At 37.4% G+C, this 20,848-nt stretch overlaps 1 protein-coding gene across 6 annotated transcripts in view; it reads left to right on the forward strand.

The window, feature by feature from the left end:
- Positions 1 to 20,848, forward strand: part of ENOX1 (ecto-NOX disulfide-thiol exchanger 1) — a 361,330-nt gene that overhangs the window by 305,589 nt on the left and 34,893 nt on the right. For all 6 annotated transcript variants that reach the window (XM_084530082.1, XM_084530077.1, XM_084530081.1 and 3 more), the window contains one exon: positions 12,240 to 12,424. In XM_084530082.1, coding sequence (XP_084386208.1) covers positions 12,240 to 12,424 — 185 coding nt within the window. The remainder of the gene's footprint in view (positions 1 to 12,239; positions 12,425 to 20,848) is intronic.

Here is a 20,848-nt window from a genome sequence, read left to right on the forward strand (position 1 = left end):
CTAATGTCACATATCCACAGTGTAATATTTTTGTGAGCAATATGTTAAAGATTCAATTATGCTTAGGGGTGAGTGATTTTCTTTTAGTCTTATTTGGTTTTACATTCATGGCAAAGGAAAGAGAAATCAAATAAAAGCCATCTTGTACATAAAATGACTGAGTCAAGAACTAGATAACATACCATTTTATTCCACTTCTCTACTAATTCAAACATGTGATTCCTTGAACACCAGCATATAGAACTCCAAAGGAGGAAAAATTGTTTCTTCTTTGTTACAAAGAAAGTGTTTTGTTTTGTTTTGTTTTTTGCCCTGCCCTGCCCTGCCATTCTGTCCCTGCCTTGCCCTGCCCTGCCTTGTTTGTTTGTTGTTGTGTCTTTTTTTTTTTTTTTTTTTTTAAATTAGGAGTTCTAATTGCTATATTTTTTTTACCTTTCCATAGGCAAAAGGTTGCTGTCTTTTTGCTTATTTATTCAACCCTCCATGTATTCAATTCATAGTAAGTTGTAACTCAGGCACAGGAAAAGTGCCAAGCATGCGGTTACAGCACTTCTGTACCCAGTTATTGTTCAACTGTTTCTACAATTACCAAGTGTCCACCTCACACGTCAGCTAGGGATCTATCTGGAAAGACTTATGTGGATACTAGTCCAGAACACTGTTTTCTACATTGCTTCTTTTTCATGTGTCAGCTATAGACAGTCTTCCCTCTTAAATATGTCTGAGACAAGTGTGTACTTTTAACAGTCGAGGAAGAACACGAGAGAAAGTAATACCTCTCCCCATATTGCTCTATTATCAGATATTCATCTGTCTCATCATGTTTTGTTGATAGGTTTTGAGATGCCTGTGCTATTAGAACTTAATCTCAGAAGCCATTGCCTGTTGCTCAGAGAGTTTGCACTCACCTTCTGCTCAACACCCACAGATGCAAAGTCCTAAGTAATGGCTTATCCAGAAAGTCTGGCACAAGGAGTATTTTACTGTTCTTTCTTCAAAGTTACATACTTTTTGCAAGTTTCAATAAATTGTCTGTTTCTGGAAGGACTGGAAGTACAACCAATTTCTCTAGAAACCTGCCATCTGCAAGTTCACAACTTATTTTTTCTCAGTACCTGAGAAATTACCTACTAAACATGTTAAATTGCAGAGAAGCACAGTGACCTTAGTTTGCAGATAATGTGAATGCTAAAGGTAGGAAGTAGGAGAGAAAAGAGGTTTCGGCTTGCAGATTCAACTCTTCTGTGTACTTTTCTATTACCATAAGGGATTAAATGGCTTAAGAAAATTTACCTTTGAATGTGACAATCAAGAAATTCAAAGCTTCTTGTGATCATTTGCTGATGCCTTCCAAAAAGGTGAAAAACAGTATTCCTATATTTAAGATACATTTTTACCTAAGACAAAAGCAACTGAGAAAGTATTTCAGTACTATGCACAATTTTAAAGAAAAATTAGCTCAGCACTCCAATCCATTACAAGGTCAGAGAGGTAGCTGGATAAATGCTGTCCTGCAATTTAAGGTGCAATAGAATTTTGTACAAAGGTTGTTTATCCTCGTATTTATAGAAAGGACTTTGCATTTACAATCAGAATTTGTCTACTATAAATCAGAACAATTCAAAACAACGCAGGCACCTAGAGCAGTAAGATCAGCCCTTTCTTCCCCTAATGAACGTGACAAATTGAGGGATTCACATGCACACTGTCAGGTTTGTTTCCAAACAGGTTTGTTTCCAGCAATGACAGTCTCTTCATATTTATGCATCCTACAGATTTCTTTTTGAAGCTGTAGTGGTGCTGGGCCTCAGTGCAATTCCTAGTTTAAATGTCAGGAGTAGCAGTGCAGCCATGCATGTTGTAAAGGCCATTGTTTATTGTTTACATCAGAATGAAACAATGACAATTACTTTCACTCCTAAGAAATAACCATCAGTAGTCCACCTATACAGAGATTTACCTATATATAATAATGCTTGAATATCCTAGGTAATTTGTGTATCACATGTACACACATACATAGAATCTATTTATACAATACATATAAGATTAATGTAACATCTAGGAAGCAATGAGCATCCATCAGCATACCTTCTGTGGTGCAGAGTTCAAAAGTCTGCACCTCCAATTGAAAAGCACCATTAACACAAACAGCATTTTTTTATATTATTATTACTGACGTAGGAGAAGGTCATCAATGCCACTTGGCACCTTCCCAGTAACCAGCACTTCTCTTATTTGAGTGACATACCCCCTTCTCTCTTGAGAGTAAAATCTTCTCTGTTCATTTTTAGTGTTACAGGAAAACAGTCATTTCTTGAGAATCATTGATTAGAGGAAAAAGTCGCTTCTTTGCTGGCATCTTTAAAGCACAGTCTCTGTAGAATTGTCTTAATGGTTTAATTTCTCAATTATTATTAAAAAAAAAAAAAAAAAAAGCAAAAAAAAAAAAAAAGCAGAACCTCTAAAAGAGATTCAGTGCTTGATTAATTATGTTTAACTGAGGCAGCAGTTTTTCAAGCAGTTATTGGTAAACACATAAAGAATAAGTATCTGAAAAATTCATCTCATCATAGACCAAATAGTCTAAGAAAGAGAAGAATTACTGATTTTTGAAAATTTCTGAGAAATGCTACTCTTTTTGATCAAAATTACACCTCTAAATTTTCTTATGATGGTTGGCTTGCTATGCCTCTAGTTCAAGAGGAGAGCCGAGCAGAAAAGTGCAACAGCCAGCCACAGCAGTAGTCTGTGCAGAGGCAAACTCTTCCCTCTCCTGTCTCCTCCTACGCACATGCCAAGTCCATTGAGCTTCATACATATTATGGGCAGTAATAGAAGAAATGTGACCAAAAAAAGGAGAGGAAACAAGATCCCTTTGGTTTGAAGAGGTGACCTGGAGAAACTGGTCTCAACAGGACAGGCTAAGTAGTGACTGTCAAAGTATCATTTGTAAGTTACGTAGATGCCAGTTCTCCAAAGAGATGCTGTCAAGTAAAACAGACCTAAAATGTGACAGGCTTTGATATTTTTTGTAACAGGGGGGCCTCTTCCAAATTCTAAATATGCATTTCAGTAATGTGATGTGACATCTTTGTAGGAAAAGAACAAAGCACTTAATGCTGCAATTTACCTGGGACTGAACTGGGTAAGAGGGAGCTGGAGCATGTACTGCAAAACAAGTGAGAGCAGAGACAAACACCTGGAAATGACAGACAAGTGGGAATTGCAAGTGGACAAAGAGATGGATGTTTGGAGCTGGAAGAGGAAATGAACTGTACGGAACCAGTAAAGGAAAAAAAAAAAAAAAAAAAAAAGAGGAAGGTATGAAGAGTGGGGAAGAAAGATTGGCTTAGGTAGGATATTAGCCTTCTGTGTTGGAGCCCTTTAGAGACAGTTGGTTCACGCTTCAAGTGTTTATTCTGAAGCCATGAGGTCTGGCCCAGTGATCCTGAGCTGATATACTGAGCCACTGATCATCTGTAATACTGCAATAAGTAATCTGCATCTTATTCCTAGGACTGGATAAAATGGTGAGATCGACTTCCCTTGTGTTTTTAACTAGAAGTTCAAATGAAACATTTGCATGGTGAAATACAGAGAGCCAGTAGTAATCCACGGTCTAGAAAGTCTGGAAGCCACTAATCCAGAAGCTTAAAGCTGAGATTTCCAGTTAATGATCTCTCTAGGGCTTTCAATAAAATGTCAGATATCATGAGACTCATCATAACATCACAGGAGCTGGCAGCACCTCTCTCTGGGGAATTCTTAGTCCACTGCAGAACCAGCATTTGCATGCTACTTTTTGTGTGTTGCTTTGCTAGTTGTGTTATTAGGCCCAGCTGGACTGTAATCTGCCCTCCTCCCCACACCTTCTTTGCTATTTGCAAAGTGATATGCTTCATTACACAAGAAATAATAAGCCTTCATAAATTACTTGGTGAGCCACACGTATTGTAAACCTGGAAGAGAACAGTGCTATTGCTGAAGTCTGCTAAGCACGATGAAGTTTTGTAAACTGAGAAAATCTCTCTTCAGAGAAATGCTTCGGTTTCTCAGATCTTACATCTGTGTGTCTTGGATGGGATGGATAAAATTGCCGTTAAATGGTGGTGGAATTTTTCTTTCTTTCTCCTTCTCTCTCTCTTTTTCCTTTTTTTTTTTTTTTTTTTTTTTTTTTTTTTTTTGGCAGCATCCTACCATCTACTAATTGTTCACCAGCAAGTTTTATGTGAATAGGGAGTCTGAAAATAATTCTCATGAGTATTCAATTTGAACATCTGGCATCATCATGAATGTAACTGGTATAATGAGTTTCTCTGCATTGAACATAAGCAGCATGGTGAGGAAAGGACTTTGAAGCAACTGCACCTGAATAAAACAGGTTTTGTAAAAAAAGGAAATCTCCCTCCCAGTGTGCAGGCCTTAACTCCCACTAACATTAATGACAATAACCCCTCCACACATAGGATAATTAGTGCCCTTGGAGTTTAAATTTGCAGGTACTGAGACATTCAAATGAAGTGTGCCTAACATTAGAAAAAATGTGGAAATTGCTTCATTGTTTGGTTACATTATGTCTGAAGGGGAAAGAAAAAAACTGTTCATGGCAAGGTTAGCTTATAATTGTCCCAAATTATTTATTTTTATACAATTCTAATTCTGTTTTCAGAGTTTATTCAAGCTAATTTACTAGCTGCTTTCAAGTTTTAACCAAATTGGTGTTTTGTTTTGTTTTGTTTTTTTAATAAAAAATAAAAAATAAATAAAAGCCAAGTGACATGGTCTATTGGTGTAGAAACATGGGAGAACAAAGAAAGAGGCATTTATTAAAGAATGTGGTATAGTAGTAATGTTGCTTTTATCAGGTAATATTAAACACATTTCTATGCACCCATCATTGGTATTTGAATGTTATTTATGCTGTTTATCAGGTACTTGGTAACCATCCATAAACAAAAGTGTCCTCTAGGAACTCAAAGCAATAGGTCAAAGCTACCTGAAATACTGTAGAAATCTGGAGCTTGTTATTGTTAAAGAGCTGGGCTGAGAAGATGCCTCAAAGCAACTGGGGTGTAGCTTAGTCTTATTCTTCCAGAAAGCTTCTTGGAAATACCACCAAAGTGTTGCTTTCCCAAATGCCTTTGAGCTACACACAAAGTGTAACTAATACTTGTTTTCCGTGCTCTGTTTGTGGTAGGTTTTAAGAAAGTCAGCTATGAGACAGGGGCATCTATATCTTTGGCAGTTATAGGCAATAAGGGTTTCAAATTCCTTTCTTCCAGGAGCTGAGAATTATTGGAGATTATAGAGAAGATGTAGAGCAGATGTAGATTAAAGCTTCTTCATTGCTCATTGTGCTCCCCTCACCTCAGAAACTATCGTTTTCCATCTGCAGTGGGGCCACGCCTTCCTTTCCACCACCTCACAAATCTCTTGCAAACCCAATGTTTCCACCCATCTCAAGCTGTGGGACAGCTTCACCCTTTCCTGGCACACACCCGTGCCCATTACTCACTTTTGAGCTATTTCTTCATACACTCAGTCACTGTCAAAAACCCCACCTTCTTTCTTGTGCCACCACTATGAGCCCTACCATGCTTCCTTTTCTCTTCACATATTGAGCTCCAGTCCAAATTTTCTTCTTTCATCTAACTTTTTCTGGATTCTGACCCCCACCTTTATCCTGCCAAAATTCATACCCAAATCATGTGACCTTGTGTTTGAATTCCAGGAGTAATTTTTCTTTGGCCTTTTCTTGAGCACTTTCTCAAGTTAACATGCAATGTGTCATAAAATTGTTTAGGTTGGAAAAGACCTCTAAGATCACCAAGTCCAACTACAAATTTGTTTCCTAGGTAGAAAGATTTGGCCTCAAATACTGCTTGAACAGACAGGACTCATTAGCATTTCAGTTTCTTAATGTCTGGGCTACACAAGAGTAGTTGGTGCTTTCTGAAAGAGCCTGAAATCCTGAAGACAGATAAAGAGGCACTAAAAGTTGTCTTGCTAAGATGATTATTTAATTTTTTTAAGGGTTGTTTTTTGTTGTTTATTTGTTTGTTTTTTTTTTGTTCTTGTTTTTGCTTGAGCATAACATCTGCTTCACATGTAATAATTTATTATTTAATAAAAAAAAAAAAAAGGATGAAATTATGGCTAACTTCAGCAGGGGATACAGACACATCCCATTAGTGAAATGGAACTGGTGCATAGATCATAGAATCATAGAATCACATAATTGTTTGGGTTGGAAGGGACCTTAAAGATCTAGTTCCAATCCCACTACCATGGACAAGGATGTCGCCCACCAACATCCTTGGGCAACCAGGTTGCCTGAGGCTTTATCCAACCTGGTGCTGAACACCTCCAGGGATGGGGCATCCACAGCCTCTCTAGGCAGCCTGTGCCAGTGCCTCACCACTCACTGAGTGTAGAATTTTCTCCTAACATTTAATCTAAATTTCCCCACTTTTAGTTTATTCACCCTTGTCCTATCAATGTCTGCCTATTGAAAAGGTCTCTCTCCATCTTTTTAATAAGCTCCCTTTACTGAAAGGTCACAATGAGGTCTTCCCAAAGCCTCCTCTTCTCCAGATCTCTTAGAAGATGTCTAGATTCAGTGGTGTCTTCCTTTGAGAGGGTATGATGATCTACATTGAATTTCATTCTATTTCAAGGTTTCCTCTAGTATACTACTGGAAATAATAAGATTTTTTTATATATATATTTTAGGTATCTGTAAAGTAAGTTTGATATAAGAATTGACTATAATCTTCAAATCTTGAAATGCTGTTTTATCACAGAATCATGGAATATCAGCTAAGACCTTCAAAGCTCTACATCAGCTAAGACTATCTTTCTTACTAATGACAACTGTCATTATTGTATAATTTATCCTGTTTTCTACAGCATAAAGACATATCTTATGCCCTCCCAGATCTTCCACAAACATTCCTTGCTGACATTCCCCTGGCTGTATTGCTTCACAGTTCACTTATTTGAAAAACAAGCAAGTTAGATGGAGGCCAAGGATAACTTTTATTGTTTATATTTATAGTTGTGAACTTTATGTCCTTATTTCTCTTTTCTTGCATTTTTTTTTCAGTACCTCAAACTGGAAACACTTTGAAGTAGTAGCTGTTTATTGCAAGCTTTTTTTTTTTTTTTGGTGGTGATTTTTATTTATTTATTTTTTAGACATTGTAAATGCTTTGCAATGCAATTGATGCAGACAAAAAATTACAGTAATAACAGCCATCATTTTTGACAGTTTTTGATGCTTTTCTTGTTGATGTTATCAAAAAAAAAAAAAAAAAAAAAAAAAAGAGCATTATATAATTTTAAACCTTATTTTCAAGTCAGAAAATTAGGATAATGACATTGGTAGAACTCAGGTGTAAGGAAGGCTTGGTAATATGTTCTTCATTTGTTTTTATCCATGTCACTATATCAATACATTGGCTAAAGTTCCAAAACCCTGAGAAATTCTACTAAGGAGGTCAGACCGAAAGTATGAAGATAAACAAATAAGCAAAGAAGTTGTCAGTTTTATGATCCATTTCTTTAGAAGTACAGAAAAATCTATAGGGAAAAAGAAAACAACAATATGTAGAAAAACTTTCACTAGCAGGATGCGAGGGAAGTCTATGCTCTTGAATTTACAAGAGGGTTTTCTATTATTGCCATTGTTTGCTCATTTGTTTTTCATATGTTATTTCCAGATTGAGGCAGATTCTTAAAATAAGCTTCTGCCTATGTATTTCACCCAGGAGTGTCACCCATACATGAATTAGTACTCTGTCATTTATATTAAATGTGATGTTATTAATGTTATTAATGCCCAGGTGTGCTTTAATAAAACTTTTAGAGTTTTTTAATTCCAAAAAAAATATATAAATATAAATTCAGGGTATTTCCTGGCCACTGTGACGTGATATGTTATAAAATATTACAATTACATTCTATCACCTGTGTAGACTTGGCTATATTGGCTCCAGTTGGTAACTATTATGCATTAAGTTAAACGCAATCACAGAGTACCGCTAAAAGTAAATGTTCATAAAGAAAGCACTCACCTAACAGTATCCGAAATATATGCCCTAGAAAAGTTTTTTTTTTGTTTGTTTGTTTTTGTTGTTGTTGTGTTTTTTTTTTCTGAGACATCAAGAGTACATCCTTAGACTCAGTGGATCCTTCAGTCAATTTCTGATCAGCCAGTCACTTCTTGTTTTAAACAGATTGCCTTTTTGCTTTGGGTCTAATCCAGATCCACTACATGGAGCCAGTGTTGGCCACTGAGGCAGTTGCTGAACTCTGCATAGCACCCCTGCCTCTACACAGGCAGATCACACTAACCTCTTGCATGTCTTCGAAATATTAATGAGAAGGCTTCCCCTGCATACATATGTCTGATCTTTCTCTAGCTGCTTCTCTGAGACTGGCAGGTATCATTTGGCATCCCTCAGTGAAAATGTTATAAAGCATATATTGGGCTGGTTGCCAGCTGTGTTTGTTCAGGTACAAATATCCTCTTCTGCTTGCAGCACAGCAGCTATTTGGGATTCTTGTTTGAGTTTTATTTTGATCTATATTCCTTGTATATAGTTCTTCTGTAAAGGCTTTCAGCTTTCATTGTCTTTTTCTCCTAAGAAGATTTTTAGCATGTCTCAGAGAGGGATTCTGTAGATGTGTATCTAAACTATCAAACTTAAAATGCAATCAGAATTTGTAAAGAGAGAAGCTGAGTAAACTTTTTCAGGAAAAAAAAAAAAACTCAACAGTTTTATCAATGAAGTCATAAAAAAAATCTGAACAAATTTAAAAAATATTTACTGTTAAAAATGCAGATTACCCTCTCTGCAAAAACTCCATCAATTTTAATTTAGTATTAAATGAAGTGCTTTTCTATATGCACAAAACTTAAACAAACTGTTTTATTAAGTATCAAAAGCAACATTGAACCCAGAATGATTTTAATTCACTAAAATATAAATAACTTAAAATTACAGTCATGTTAGGTCAACACAAAGAGTCTTTTTGATTTTGTTTCACATTTACCCAGTAAATGAAACGGAGCCCCTGGGGCCCACCAGATGCCTTTCTTTGACTTATTCTCCATTTAATGACTTCTTTACTAACCGCTTTGTCCACACGTTAGGAACAGAGTATTTGTAGTTTAAAATTAAATAACAAAAGAACTATGTATATGAACACCATATCATTTGTGGACTCATCTTTAATTAATTCATCTGAAAGCTTGTGACAGTTTAGTATTCTATTGTATTTCTGTATGTGGTGCATCCTCCCTATTTAAGGACATATTTCTACCTTGGACTCTGTCTTTAATTGCTTACTGTGAATGGCTAGGAAGATCACCAGAGTGTATAATGATGTTGATAAGATCTTGCACACCTTTGGGAATCCTGCCTAATATCACAAACTTATCTCTGTTGTACTCTTATTCCCACAATACAGGTTGTTTGAGATATTTTCCTTTTGCCTTAACATAGTTTGTAACCTCTTCCAAACACAGCCTTTGTCTTTGAGTATCTGGAATCTAGATTGATGGTGCACCCATCCTCAGATGGGACTTCATGGTAGTACTGCAATGTAATTATTATCACATGGATCTTAATATGGTATGCTAAAAATAATTTAAAATAATAAAATAATGACATTCATAGATTCAACTCTGATTATTTTTTTTAAGCAGTAAAAAAGATGTATTTTATTTCTAAAGGAAAAATGGATTGTTGCCTTAGAATGTGATTTGCTGCATTTGGATGTTTTTTTGTTTGTTTGTTTGTTTTGTTTTTAATCCCTAACAGGTTCACCACCTATAGGTTGATTATTTACACAATATGTAGGATCCCTTTCTATTTCCCCTAATTTGCTGCCTGTGTAGCAGATTTCTTGTGCTGTCCCTAGTTCCACTCAATAGCCTGAATTTTTGTAGGCAGAAAGAAGGAGAATGAGTTTTCCAATTGGGCCATGAAGTGGCCAAGAAAGTGCACAGTGGCTTTACAGGTAGGGCAGCCTGAACCTTGGCTGAATCTGGGTCCTAAACCTCATTTCAGCAGTGATGGTAATTAACAAGTACGTACACCTCACTCCCTCTACTTATGCGACAACTTTCAGAAATTTTTCAAGAGCTGGATTAAACGATGGACAGCAGATGAATTACTGCTCCCAAACCACTGTAAAAAATTGAGTACACTTATGACACCTTGTGCTCAGAGAAGATAAGGATAGGCAATTTCTGGCTGGAATTGAGTATTGTGTAAAAAATGTAATTTTTTTGACTGGGAAGAGTCTAATTGGTAAGAGGAAGAGAATACAAACAAATGTGCCATTTTATCTAACTATTTACCTCTACATAGTGCAAAGAGGACCCAAATTTTCATGTTAAAAATTTTGGTTCAAATCCATTTCAGAAATTGAAGAGCAAAATTTTGATTTGAGTTTTTGTTAGTCTTAAGGTTTTTATTTGCTCAGCCTATTTATTTATTTATTTATTTATTTATTTATTTATTTACTTTAGCGTAATTTGTTGGCTTTTACAAAATTAAAAAAAAATAAAATTAAATCATCCTCTTATTTGTTTGCTCATTGGACTCATCATTGCAATTTCTTGAGGGTAAATTTTGTCATGGGAAGATGATTACATGCTTTTCAGAACAATTTAATTTGATGTAACAATACTGTAACTCTCATTAAATCTTCCAGAGAGATCCTGTAGAATATCCAAATTAAGCACAATAACTAATCCACATCTATATTTTAATACCAGATAACTATATTTTGGATAATGCTCTTGTATTATTTTAAAATCAATAAAAATATCTCAGATAAAAATAAATTTGTCCCATCAAAGATGAAACATTTTTATTGGTAATGAAATACTGTGACATCTAAAGCTGTTATAATTTCACAAAAATGCTGAATTGTGTTATCATAGGGAACAGGGAACTCTTTATCTGTGAATGGTCTAGTCAAGAGAAGCCTAATATTAGGTGGAGTTAATACACAATTTCTGATAATTTGGAGTTTAACCATACTGCTATTGTAGGTGGGCAAGAAAGAATTCTGTAATATCAAGCCTGAAATCATTTAATCAGGAATGTAAATCAGTTATGTGCTTCAGTTACCAAATGTTGATAGAATTGGCTATGGTAGATTGTTGGTTTTTAATTACAGCTGCTCTGTAATGTTGTTGTGTTATCTGGTTCCAGGAAAGAAAATAGTATAGTATGGCACTTTGCTATGCCAAATGACCACTGATACTGCCAAGTATAAATACTACCAGGGTGGGTTCTTCTATAGGATGATAACCATGCTCCTAAAGCAGTGAATGCCACACTTCCCTATATGTATTTATGTTCAGATAATTTTTTTAAATAATGTTCCTACTACATGCTTTATAGCCCTCTGCCTTTTGCTACACAAATTTTAGCTTATATTGCAGACTGTGCAAGTCATTTGGCAAATGTAATTTCCATCCCTGCATACTAATCGATTTCTTCACAAACACCTGCTATCAGTTATGATAATAAAAATGCCATTCTAAATTGAAAAGGGGCCAAATGGAGCTTCCTAAGGAAATGACTTAAGTGTCTTTCAATGCCTTTAATGTAGTAATGTTCTTGTAGTGCCAACACTTTTTCTGATCATTTGCATTTTATATAATTTTACTCTATTACATCATTTTTCTGTCTAAATGGATCCTTATAACCATTGCTATGAAGTAGTTCATGGGGAGATCGGAGAGGAATATCTGTGTTTCTTCTCTCATGGGATTAAATCCAGACAACTTTACATAGTCTAAATTCCTTAGCAGAGATCTGATTGGATCTGCACTATCCTAGTATAAATATTAAATGATTGTATCAGATTCTATAACATCACTGGGAAAATATTGCAAAGCTGGGGGGTGATTTGCTCCTGGATTACGTGCCAGTTTCTTCCTAAACTATAAGTCTAAATTTAGCAGCCAGATTGCATGTAGGATTTGAATTATCCAGGGTCACTTTATAGCTCCTTCCATCCCATGAAATAACTTCCCAGTGACAGTCTTTGCCAGAACCTAATCGTTTTCGGCTCTACTAGGTCTTGTCTCAACTTTGAAATGTCTCACTGGCTTTCAGCTCTATTGTCGTCTCCCCTGACAATGTCTTCTGCATTATTTGTAAGGAAACAATCCGTTTTACTGATTTCTTTGCATTTTCATTTTCTCCTAGCACTAGCTGCCCAAGCATATGCACTTAAAGAAGAGAATGATAGTCTTCGATGGCAACTGGATGCTTACAGGAATGAAGTGGAGCTTCTGAAACAAGAAAAAGGGCAGCTTTTTCGAACAGAAGAAAGCCTTACAAAAGACCAGCAATTGCAGTTTCTACAGCAGACAATGCAAGGCATGCAGCAGGTATTGCTATAGAAGAAAAACATGGGTTTTCTTTTTTAGGAAAGTGGTGCCAAGGAGCTGTGCTATATTCAAGGCTATTAGCCATGAATTATTAGTCTGATTTCTTTTCAAAGTCAAAATGATGTAGATTTTAGCTGGGGGGGACTGAGGGGGGGAAAGAGAAGGAGAAATGGGACATTTGTAGGGACAGTCATTTTAGTAATCACTAAATGCATTGATCACTCAAGGAAAATCCTCATGCTTGTTGTAGTTATGAGCAAATTGCTTTTCTACATCCCTTATTTCTCTTCTCATTTAATCCAATTAGCCTTAATTCTGCATAGAAGTTCAAAAAAAAGTTTTTCCAGTGCTCTGTGGCACCTTCATTTGCATTCATCTGCATCTTTAGATGCATCTTCACTTCTCAGCTTTCTTTTCCTCTTCTGCCTCTTGTTTGAGGATTTCAGACATCTCCAGCTTGTCCAGACAGTCCTTCTGCTATCTTACAAATGGATAGTAACATTGGTGTTATCTCCCAATATCTTTTTTATGTATGCTGAACCATGCATGTAATGTTTCCATTCAGGCAATATTTAAGTGGTTCAGTGCAGCAACAAAGTTTTCTTCTAATGCCAGTCAGCCATAAACTGCAATGTGTCCCTGCTGGGGGGGCTCAGTTTATCAGTTTATCCCTTATCTGTCAGTGAGCTCTTGACATGGTGCAGGGAAAGACTTGGCAAGCACATCCAGACTGTTCCCACTGCTTCACCTCACATGTCCATTTACACATAAGCACTTCTCTTTCAACTTGAATGTGTAATAGTTCTTTCCTGCCCAAGCACCTACATTCAGCAAGGGCAAAAAAATAAATAAATAATAATAACAAAAGGCAAGAGCAGTGGCTCACCATGACACTGTTCTGGTCTTCCATCTATGATGAACACCTCTCCTGCAAAGAAAAGCTGAGGAATCAGAGTTGTTCAGTCTGGACAAGAGAAAACTCTGAGGAGACCTGACTCTGGCATTTCAATACTTAAAGGGGCCTTGTAAGAAATACGGAGAGAGACTTTTTATAAGGTCCTGTAGTGATAGGAAAAAGGAGAATGGCTGTTAACTAAAAGAGGGGAGATCTAGATTAGAAATGAGGAAGAAATTATTTACTCAGAGGGTGATGAGTCATTTGAAGAGGTTGCCCAGAGAAGCTGTGGTTGTCCCATCCCTGGAGGTGTTCAAGGCCAGGTTGGATGGGGTTTGGGGCAACATGATCTACTGAGTTGCATCCCTGCCCATGGCAGTGGGGTTGGAACTAGGTGATCTTTAAGGTACCTTCCAACCCAAAGCATTCTATGACTCTATGATTTAGAACAAAGCTGCAGAGCTATGTTACTGAAGAGGTTAATTTTGCCTTGTTCATGAGTGCCCTGAAGCAACACATGTCCTCCTCAATCATTCCTGGTAATTAGATTCCAGAAGAGGACAAGTCGTACCCACTTCCAGATTGTACTAAGCTGCTTTTTATGACAAAACTCCTCAGCCAGAAGATATTAATTTACGTATGAGCTGCCTGCCTGGCTGGATTAGGAATTGCATTGCTATCACAGTACCTATCAAATCCAACCAGTCTACAAATCCTTCTTAACACCAAATAACAGGGTACAAGACAAGTTTAAGTACTACACATGTGTTTGTATGAACATAAGCCCTATCTAAGCCCTTATGGTTTTACAAAATCAGGGAGAATTAATATCTAGTGGAGTAATTCTGAAAAATATATATATATATTGAAAAATAGAAAAAAAAAAAAAGTCATTGATCATTTGGGAATGAGTCTAATCAGAAATACTCAAGGTTTCAGTGTACTTTAAATATGCTTGAGGTCTGTTCATGATGTTATCCTTATATAAATGAATACTTAAATATCACTGGCTTCATTAAATTTAACTGCATATATAAATATTGTGCTAAATTTCAGCCTGGTGCTAATTCTCCATTAAAATTAGTGAAAAGTAGATGCAAAATACTACTAAATCAAAATACTAGAGCCCTAATGCTCATTTTGCATTATTATAATTTCCTACCTGGGGTCTGGATGAAGGATAATCAAGTCTGGAGAATATAAATAGATTGCTATTGTATCTTCAAGCAAATGTTAATAATGCAAGCCAATAACACAGAGTGACTTACTTATCTCTTTGTTCAGCTGAGCAATGGCCACTGTAGTCCCCGTTCCTCTGAGAGTTTTTATGTTTGTGACAATTTTGCTGTGAGGTTCTGATTTTTTCTATTTTGCTATCTGGGGGATCAAACCTACCAACTCCCAGTGGGATATAATTAGAGATGGCCCAAGGAGCTGGAGAAGACACTACAGATAATCCAGTCTGACAATATGCTGAGGAGGGCAGCAACACGGAGGCACAAGAGGTGGAGTTCAGAATATCTGGTGGGGAATTATCAGTCAATTAAGCAGCTGGATGATGGCTTTGGATTTCAATGATTAGCCGTAGTCATGATATCTCAAGACCTTTGTGCTTTTCATGCAGTTCATCCATCAATATTTAGAACTAAACCTTTGATTTAGGTAGGCTTTGTTTTATCTCAGCTTGGTTTTGTAAATGTTGAGAGATGACAACCTTCGCTGAAATCCATCAGTATAGCAGGTGCTCTGCATCTATGGAAATCAGTCTGTCTATGAAATATTAAACATATACCCAGGACTTGAGTGGTAATAATTTAACAAGAAGACCTGTATTCTCTTTTATCCTTTTGTATATATTAAAATTAATTTCAGACAAGGTAAACTGAATGCCACTGAATTCCCAGAGCCTACATATATGTCAGCATTAAAAAAAAATGTATTTCACCTCTCTCTTTCCTCTCCATTCTTCCCCACTCTTTCATAAAACTCTTTTTTCTTCTGGTTTCTAGAATTAGAAAACAATTGATTTGAGCTGCAGTCTGAAAAGCAGATTTATCTGAGAAAAAATGGATGCATTTTCAGAATCAAGATTTTTTTTGTAAACATATTTGGTGCCAAACAATAGCAAATAACACAACATCAATGTATTTTTAATGTACTTCTACCATCTGGACATTTTTCAGGATTATTTCCCACATTTGAAGGACTGATGAAATGAATGTTTATTTTCTCTTCCATCAATCCTACTGCTCCAAAGTAGCATCAGCAAAATCACATAGATGTTTGTTTATAAGGTGTACCTTATGGGCAGTAGTAGCAACCTGCCTATTTATTGTGTCTGAAAAAGAAAATCCTTCGGACTAATGACGTTGAACTTATGGGGTTTTGAGTCAACTTCCTCCATAAAACCGTGTCACAGTTTAATTTCATACCCACTGTGAGATCTCAAACAAATGGAAATAATGTCTTGTATCCATGGTAACAAATGAGATACACTTTACCTGATTTTGAGATGGAAATTGAATTAACTTGTCACTGCCGCATAGGTGGTATTGCCTTCAATTTATTTCTATACGAGAACACACATACCAAGCAGATCACTTTTCAAATGGCTCCGTTTTTCAGCAGTGTTTGGTATTCTGTAATAAAGTCTGTGATCATAAGGAGGGATGTTTTAGTTATAACTATTTTTACAATACTTCACAACACAGCTGTAAGATTTTTTTTTTAAATCTTTTCTCTTTTTCTGAAATGTTTTACCAGATACATGACTATAGGTAATGCAAAAAATAGCAGCTAGTAGTGTTGCTTAATGCTTGCCATTATGAAGACTCAGATTTCAGTGGGTAAGTAACTTGTCCAAATTTTAACCATTTGGGTTTACGTGTTCCTTGTGAATTAGCAAGTAGAGTCTTTTGAAAAATTCTCATCAAAATCTGTCAGCCCTTCTAAGAACAAAGTGAAAAGAAAAAAAAATATTTTCTTTTGTTTGTTGTCCACCAAATACAATTCTTGAGGAAATGCACTTGTCACCTTCATGCTTTGAAAAACTGATTCGGAATTTGACAGTGAGTCACTATGGATTCAGTGATATGGTTTCCACATCCTTTATAAAATCTGCCTGAAACTGATAACATTGCAAGCCTTTGAAAAATCTCAGTGTGCCACATAGGCAATGTCAGTCATTAGCACATATCCAAACCAATTTCACATCTTTCCTGGGCAGCCAGGGTTGTTTATGAACCATCTCCACAGCACAGCCACCAATGCAAAGTTTTAAGCCTCAAGTTAGTCCTAAATCTGCAAAGTATGGTTCAGTTCCTGGAAACAGTCTAGCTCTCTACTGGGTCTCTACTTGAACTAGTTAGTTCCACCATTCTGTCAGGCTTAATTGGCCAGCGTGTGTTACCACACTTGCATGGCAGTACTAAACTGGCTGATTTTCCAATAGGCTGGTAATTCAGTGGGGTTCTTCGCTGCATCATGTAAATATGCCTTGCTGATGTTCTCTCCTCTCACAACTCCCTAAGCATGATCCAATATAGGCTGAATGTAAGCTTCTGGAAGCAATGGCATGATCCAGAAACCCCCATTTAAACCGTGCTTCCACTTATTTTTTCTCCAGGAATGCACCCAAGTGCCTACAGTCCTTCTGTTGCACATGCTGGGTTTATCTGGGACATTTAAGAGGCACCTCATTGCCCAGGTCCCCCAAGGGGCCTGATTCATTATCTGGGCTTAGATCCATATTCCTAACATACCATGACAGCATACGCTCCTCTTCGTTGGTGGTGAAGCATTAAAGCCTAGCCACGGGGTTATTGCATGAGCAGGGGATATGCGGAGGTGCCTCACTTAAAATCAGTGCTTGGAGTGAAAAGCAAAAACAATAAGAAAAGTCATGGGTGGTAGGCATAGGGCTGACATACAGGCTGATATGCTGGTGCCATTGTCATTGATTCTGGTAGCTCTGGGTGTCTCCACAGGAATCTGAACACATTTTGACCCTGTTAATGATCCATGTGGGTGTCACTCTGATGCAGCACAATGAAAGCGCTCTTTTGTCTCTCTTTTTTTTTTTTTTTTTTTTTTTTTTTTTTTTTTTCCCGAAACAGTATCAGTTTTCCTCCAACAGCAATGCAGATTGCAAACCTGAGTGCTCAGAAGGCAGGAACTGCCAGAACTACTGACTGCGTATTTTGCTCTGTATACCTCAGGGACCCTTCCCTGTTCAGTGCTGCAGACAGGGAGTACACAGTTAATCATCACCTATTCAATACATCCCTGGTCTTGTTGTTCAATATTCAACACGAGGTCTTTCTGCGAAGGCCACATTACTCATGACATTTCCCATTGAGAACTAGCTTTTGCAGTTTACTAATCAGTTAGCATGTAAAATAAATAGTACATGCATCTGAAAATTATATGTCTGATCTCAAAGGGCTCTGATAAATGCTAGATGACTAGAAGTCATTTCAGGCTTTCTGTGTTCATCCAGAGGAAAAGAGTTTGCTCTGTAATATGCCTCATGGTTGTGGTCAGGAGGAGAGCTGCTGAAGCACATTGCAGCTCCTTCCTTTTATTCACTGCTTGCTCATCCTGGAGTATGGCCAGAGTATACCTTCAGTGACAAGGACTGTGGGGTACACACAGCTTCCACTGTATGGACAGTCACTGTGAACTGGATTGGGTCCCTTTTATCTAAGTGAGTTGGCATAAGGGTCATGTCTCTGTCAGCTTTTTAAGCAAGACAATATATCAAACATATAGTAACAATTTCAAGTAGTAACAATTTCAAGTAAAAAGGCCCAAATTAGCTATTGTTCTACTGTTGGCTTCACTGTGCTGCTATGAAATTAATTAGATTTCTACCATTACCAGCCACTTTCAGATCTCCTCACTGACCTAGCAGCAGACTAGTTTTTTTTTTTTTTTTTTTTTTTTTCTTTTTTCCCTACAAAAGGTGACGTTACTTAGGACCTTCCTAGCCTATACTATATCATAAGAAGATTCTTCTCATCCAAGTAATGGAAGAATTTATTCTTCCCATGGTCCACTCTCATTCACTAGGAGTAGAAAAGCACGTTTCTGTCCAAGAAAGTTCAATAGTAAGTAAGATGGGGCATCATGAGACCTTCTTTCCACATCACTTTTCCACCGTCTTTCCATCACTTATCCTCCTTCAGTATGCCTCAGGTGACATTTAGGTCCTCATCTCTCAGATTCTTCACAGATGTTTGGTTGTTAACTGTCACTGTCATTCCTTTCTCTCACCTGGAAACTTCGTGAAATGTCAGAAGTCACAGAGATATTTTTTGTTGGCTGAAAATTGCTGAATACAGTGCCTTGTGAGTGCTGTGATCATTGTAACAACCATTTACCCTTAAATATAGGTTGGTTCTATATTAGTTTAGAGCTGAAAATAGCATCATTGTTGAATAGATGGAGCATGTTATGGCTATATTTATTAATATACCCTAAATGCAAAGGAGCTTTGCAGTCTTTTTTATCTAACTACCTCTTGCACACCAAACATCTATTCAGCACACAACCCAGACAATGTACTTATGCACAACTATAAACTGATTCTTCTGCAAATGCAGTATTAAAGAGAAGAGTAAATAATAGAGATAAAAACATTACCCCTTGTATTTGCTTTTTACCTGCTGAATAAATAGACCAGAATAATTAAGTTGGAAATGTTTTTATTACTCTTCCAGTATGAATTCTAATTAGATCTTTCTGTTTTCCTAGAAAAGCAGCACTAGGGTAATAATGACAATACCGTTCATTAGATCATTACTAATAATTTAATGTGATACAAGATAAAAGCAAGAAACTGGACCCAATGTCCAGATGTTTGCTTCCAGGTCCAACTCTTCTTCTTTTACCCTATGGTTGATATTTAGAAGCCAGTAAGAAATATGTCTGCTTCCAGGACAGAGACAAATGTTCCCATAAGTATTCTTTTTGTTCTCTTCTGCTTTTCAAGGCTCTGTACAGTACTGTGCACATCCCAACTTCCAGAAAATACTTACTCTTTCTGATTATACTTAAAAAAAAAAAAAAAAAAAAAAAAAAAAAAAAAAGCACCACTTCAACACTGCTAGGGGAAGTGGAGAAGTGTAAATAAGGGCCTATAGATACTTTAAACACCATACATGTATTCTTGATAGATCTTGTAGTGGTGAAATGGTGGAAGGTAGCGTATTTTTGCTTGCTATCATGGTAAAACTAAAGTGAGATTGACAGGAAGAATAAACACTTCAGAGAGAAATAATCTGGTGCATACATTCAATTTAAAATATGAAATAAATCAACTAGTATCTTCATTAGCACACTAGCATAGTCTAGTGAAAAACAAGTCATGTCAGTTGTACCATCGGTCCTCTTTAATATCTTCATCAATGATCTGGACGAGGGCATTGAGTGCACCCTCAGTAAGTTTGCAGATGACACCAAGTTAGGTGCGTGTGTCGATCTGCTTGAGGGTAGGAAAGCTCTGCAGGAGGATCTGGATAGGCTGCACCGATGGGCTGAGGTCAACTGCATGAAGTTCAACAAGGCCAAGTGCCGGGTCCTGCACCTGGGGCGCAATAACCCCAAGCAGAGCTACAGGCTGGGAGATGAGTGGTTGGAGAGCTGCCAGGCAGAGAAGGACCGAGGAGTGATGGTTGATAGTCGGCTGAATATGAGCCAGCAGTGTGCTCAGGTGGCCAAGAAGGCCAACAGCATCCTGGCTTGCATAAGAAACAGTGTGACCAGCAGGGCTAGGGAGGTGATCATCCCCCTGTACTCGGCTCTGGTGAGGCCGCACCTCGAGTACTGTGTTCAGTTTTGGGCCCCTCGCTACAAGAAGGACATCGAGGTGCTTGAGCGAGTCCAGAGAAGGGCGACGAAGCTGGTGAGGGACCTGGAGAACAAGTCCTACGAGGAGCGGCTGAGGGAGCTGGGCTTGTTCAGCCTGGAGAAGAGGAGGCTCAGGGGCAACCTTATCGCTCTTTATAGGTACCTCAAGGGAGGCTGTAGCGAGGTGGGGGTTGGCCTGTTCTCCTACGTGCCTGGTGACAGGACGAGGGGGAATGGGCTTAAGTTGCACCAGGGGAGTTTTAGGTTAGATGTTAGGAAGAACTTCTTTACCGAAAGGGTTGTTAGACATTGGAACAGGCTGCCCAGGGAAGTGGTGGAGTCACCATCCCTGGAAGTCTTTAAAAGATGTTTAGATGTAGAGCTTAGGGATATGGTTTAGTAGGGACTGTTAGTGTTACGACTAGTTAGTGTTAGTGTTGGACTCGATGATCTTGAGGTCCCTTCCAAACTAGAAATTCTGTGATTCTGTGTGATTCTGTGATCTAGCAATCTTACGTGAATTCTTTAAAATATTCTAAATATTAAATACTAGTATTGGCTTGCTGATTACATAGGTTCCAAAAGCATTTGATGCTTTCATTACAAGGAGCCCTGCTTCCTCAGCAAGGAACTAAGTTTCAATGGGAATAACAGAAGGTAAATTGACTCATGTAAATTGT

Source organism: Aythya ferina, assembly GCF_964211825.1.
Source record: "Aythya ferina genome assembly, chromosome: 1".
Classification (NCBI taxonomy): domain Eukaryota; kingdom Metazoa; phylum Chordata; class Aves; order Anseriformes; family Anatidae; genus Aythya; species Aythya ferina.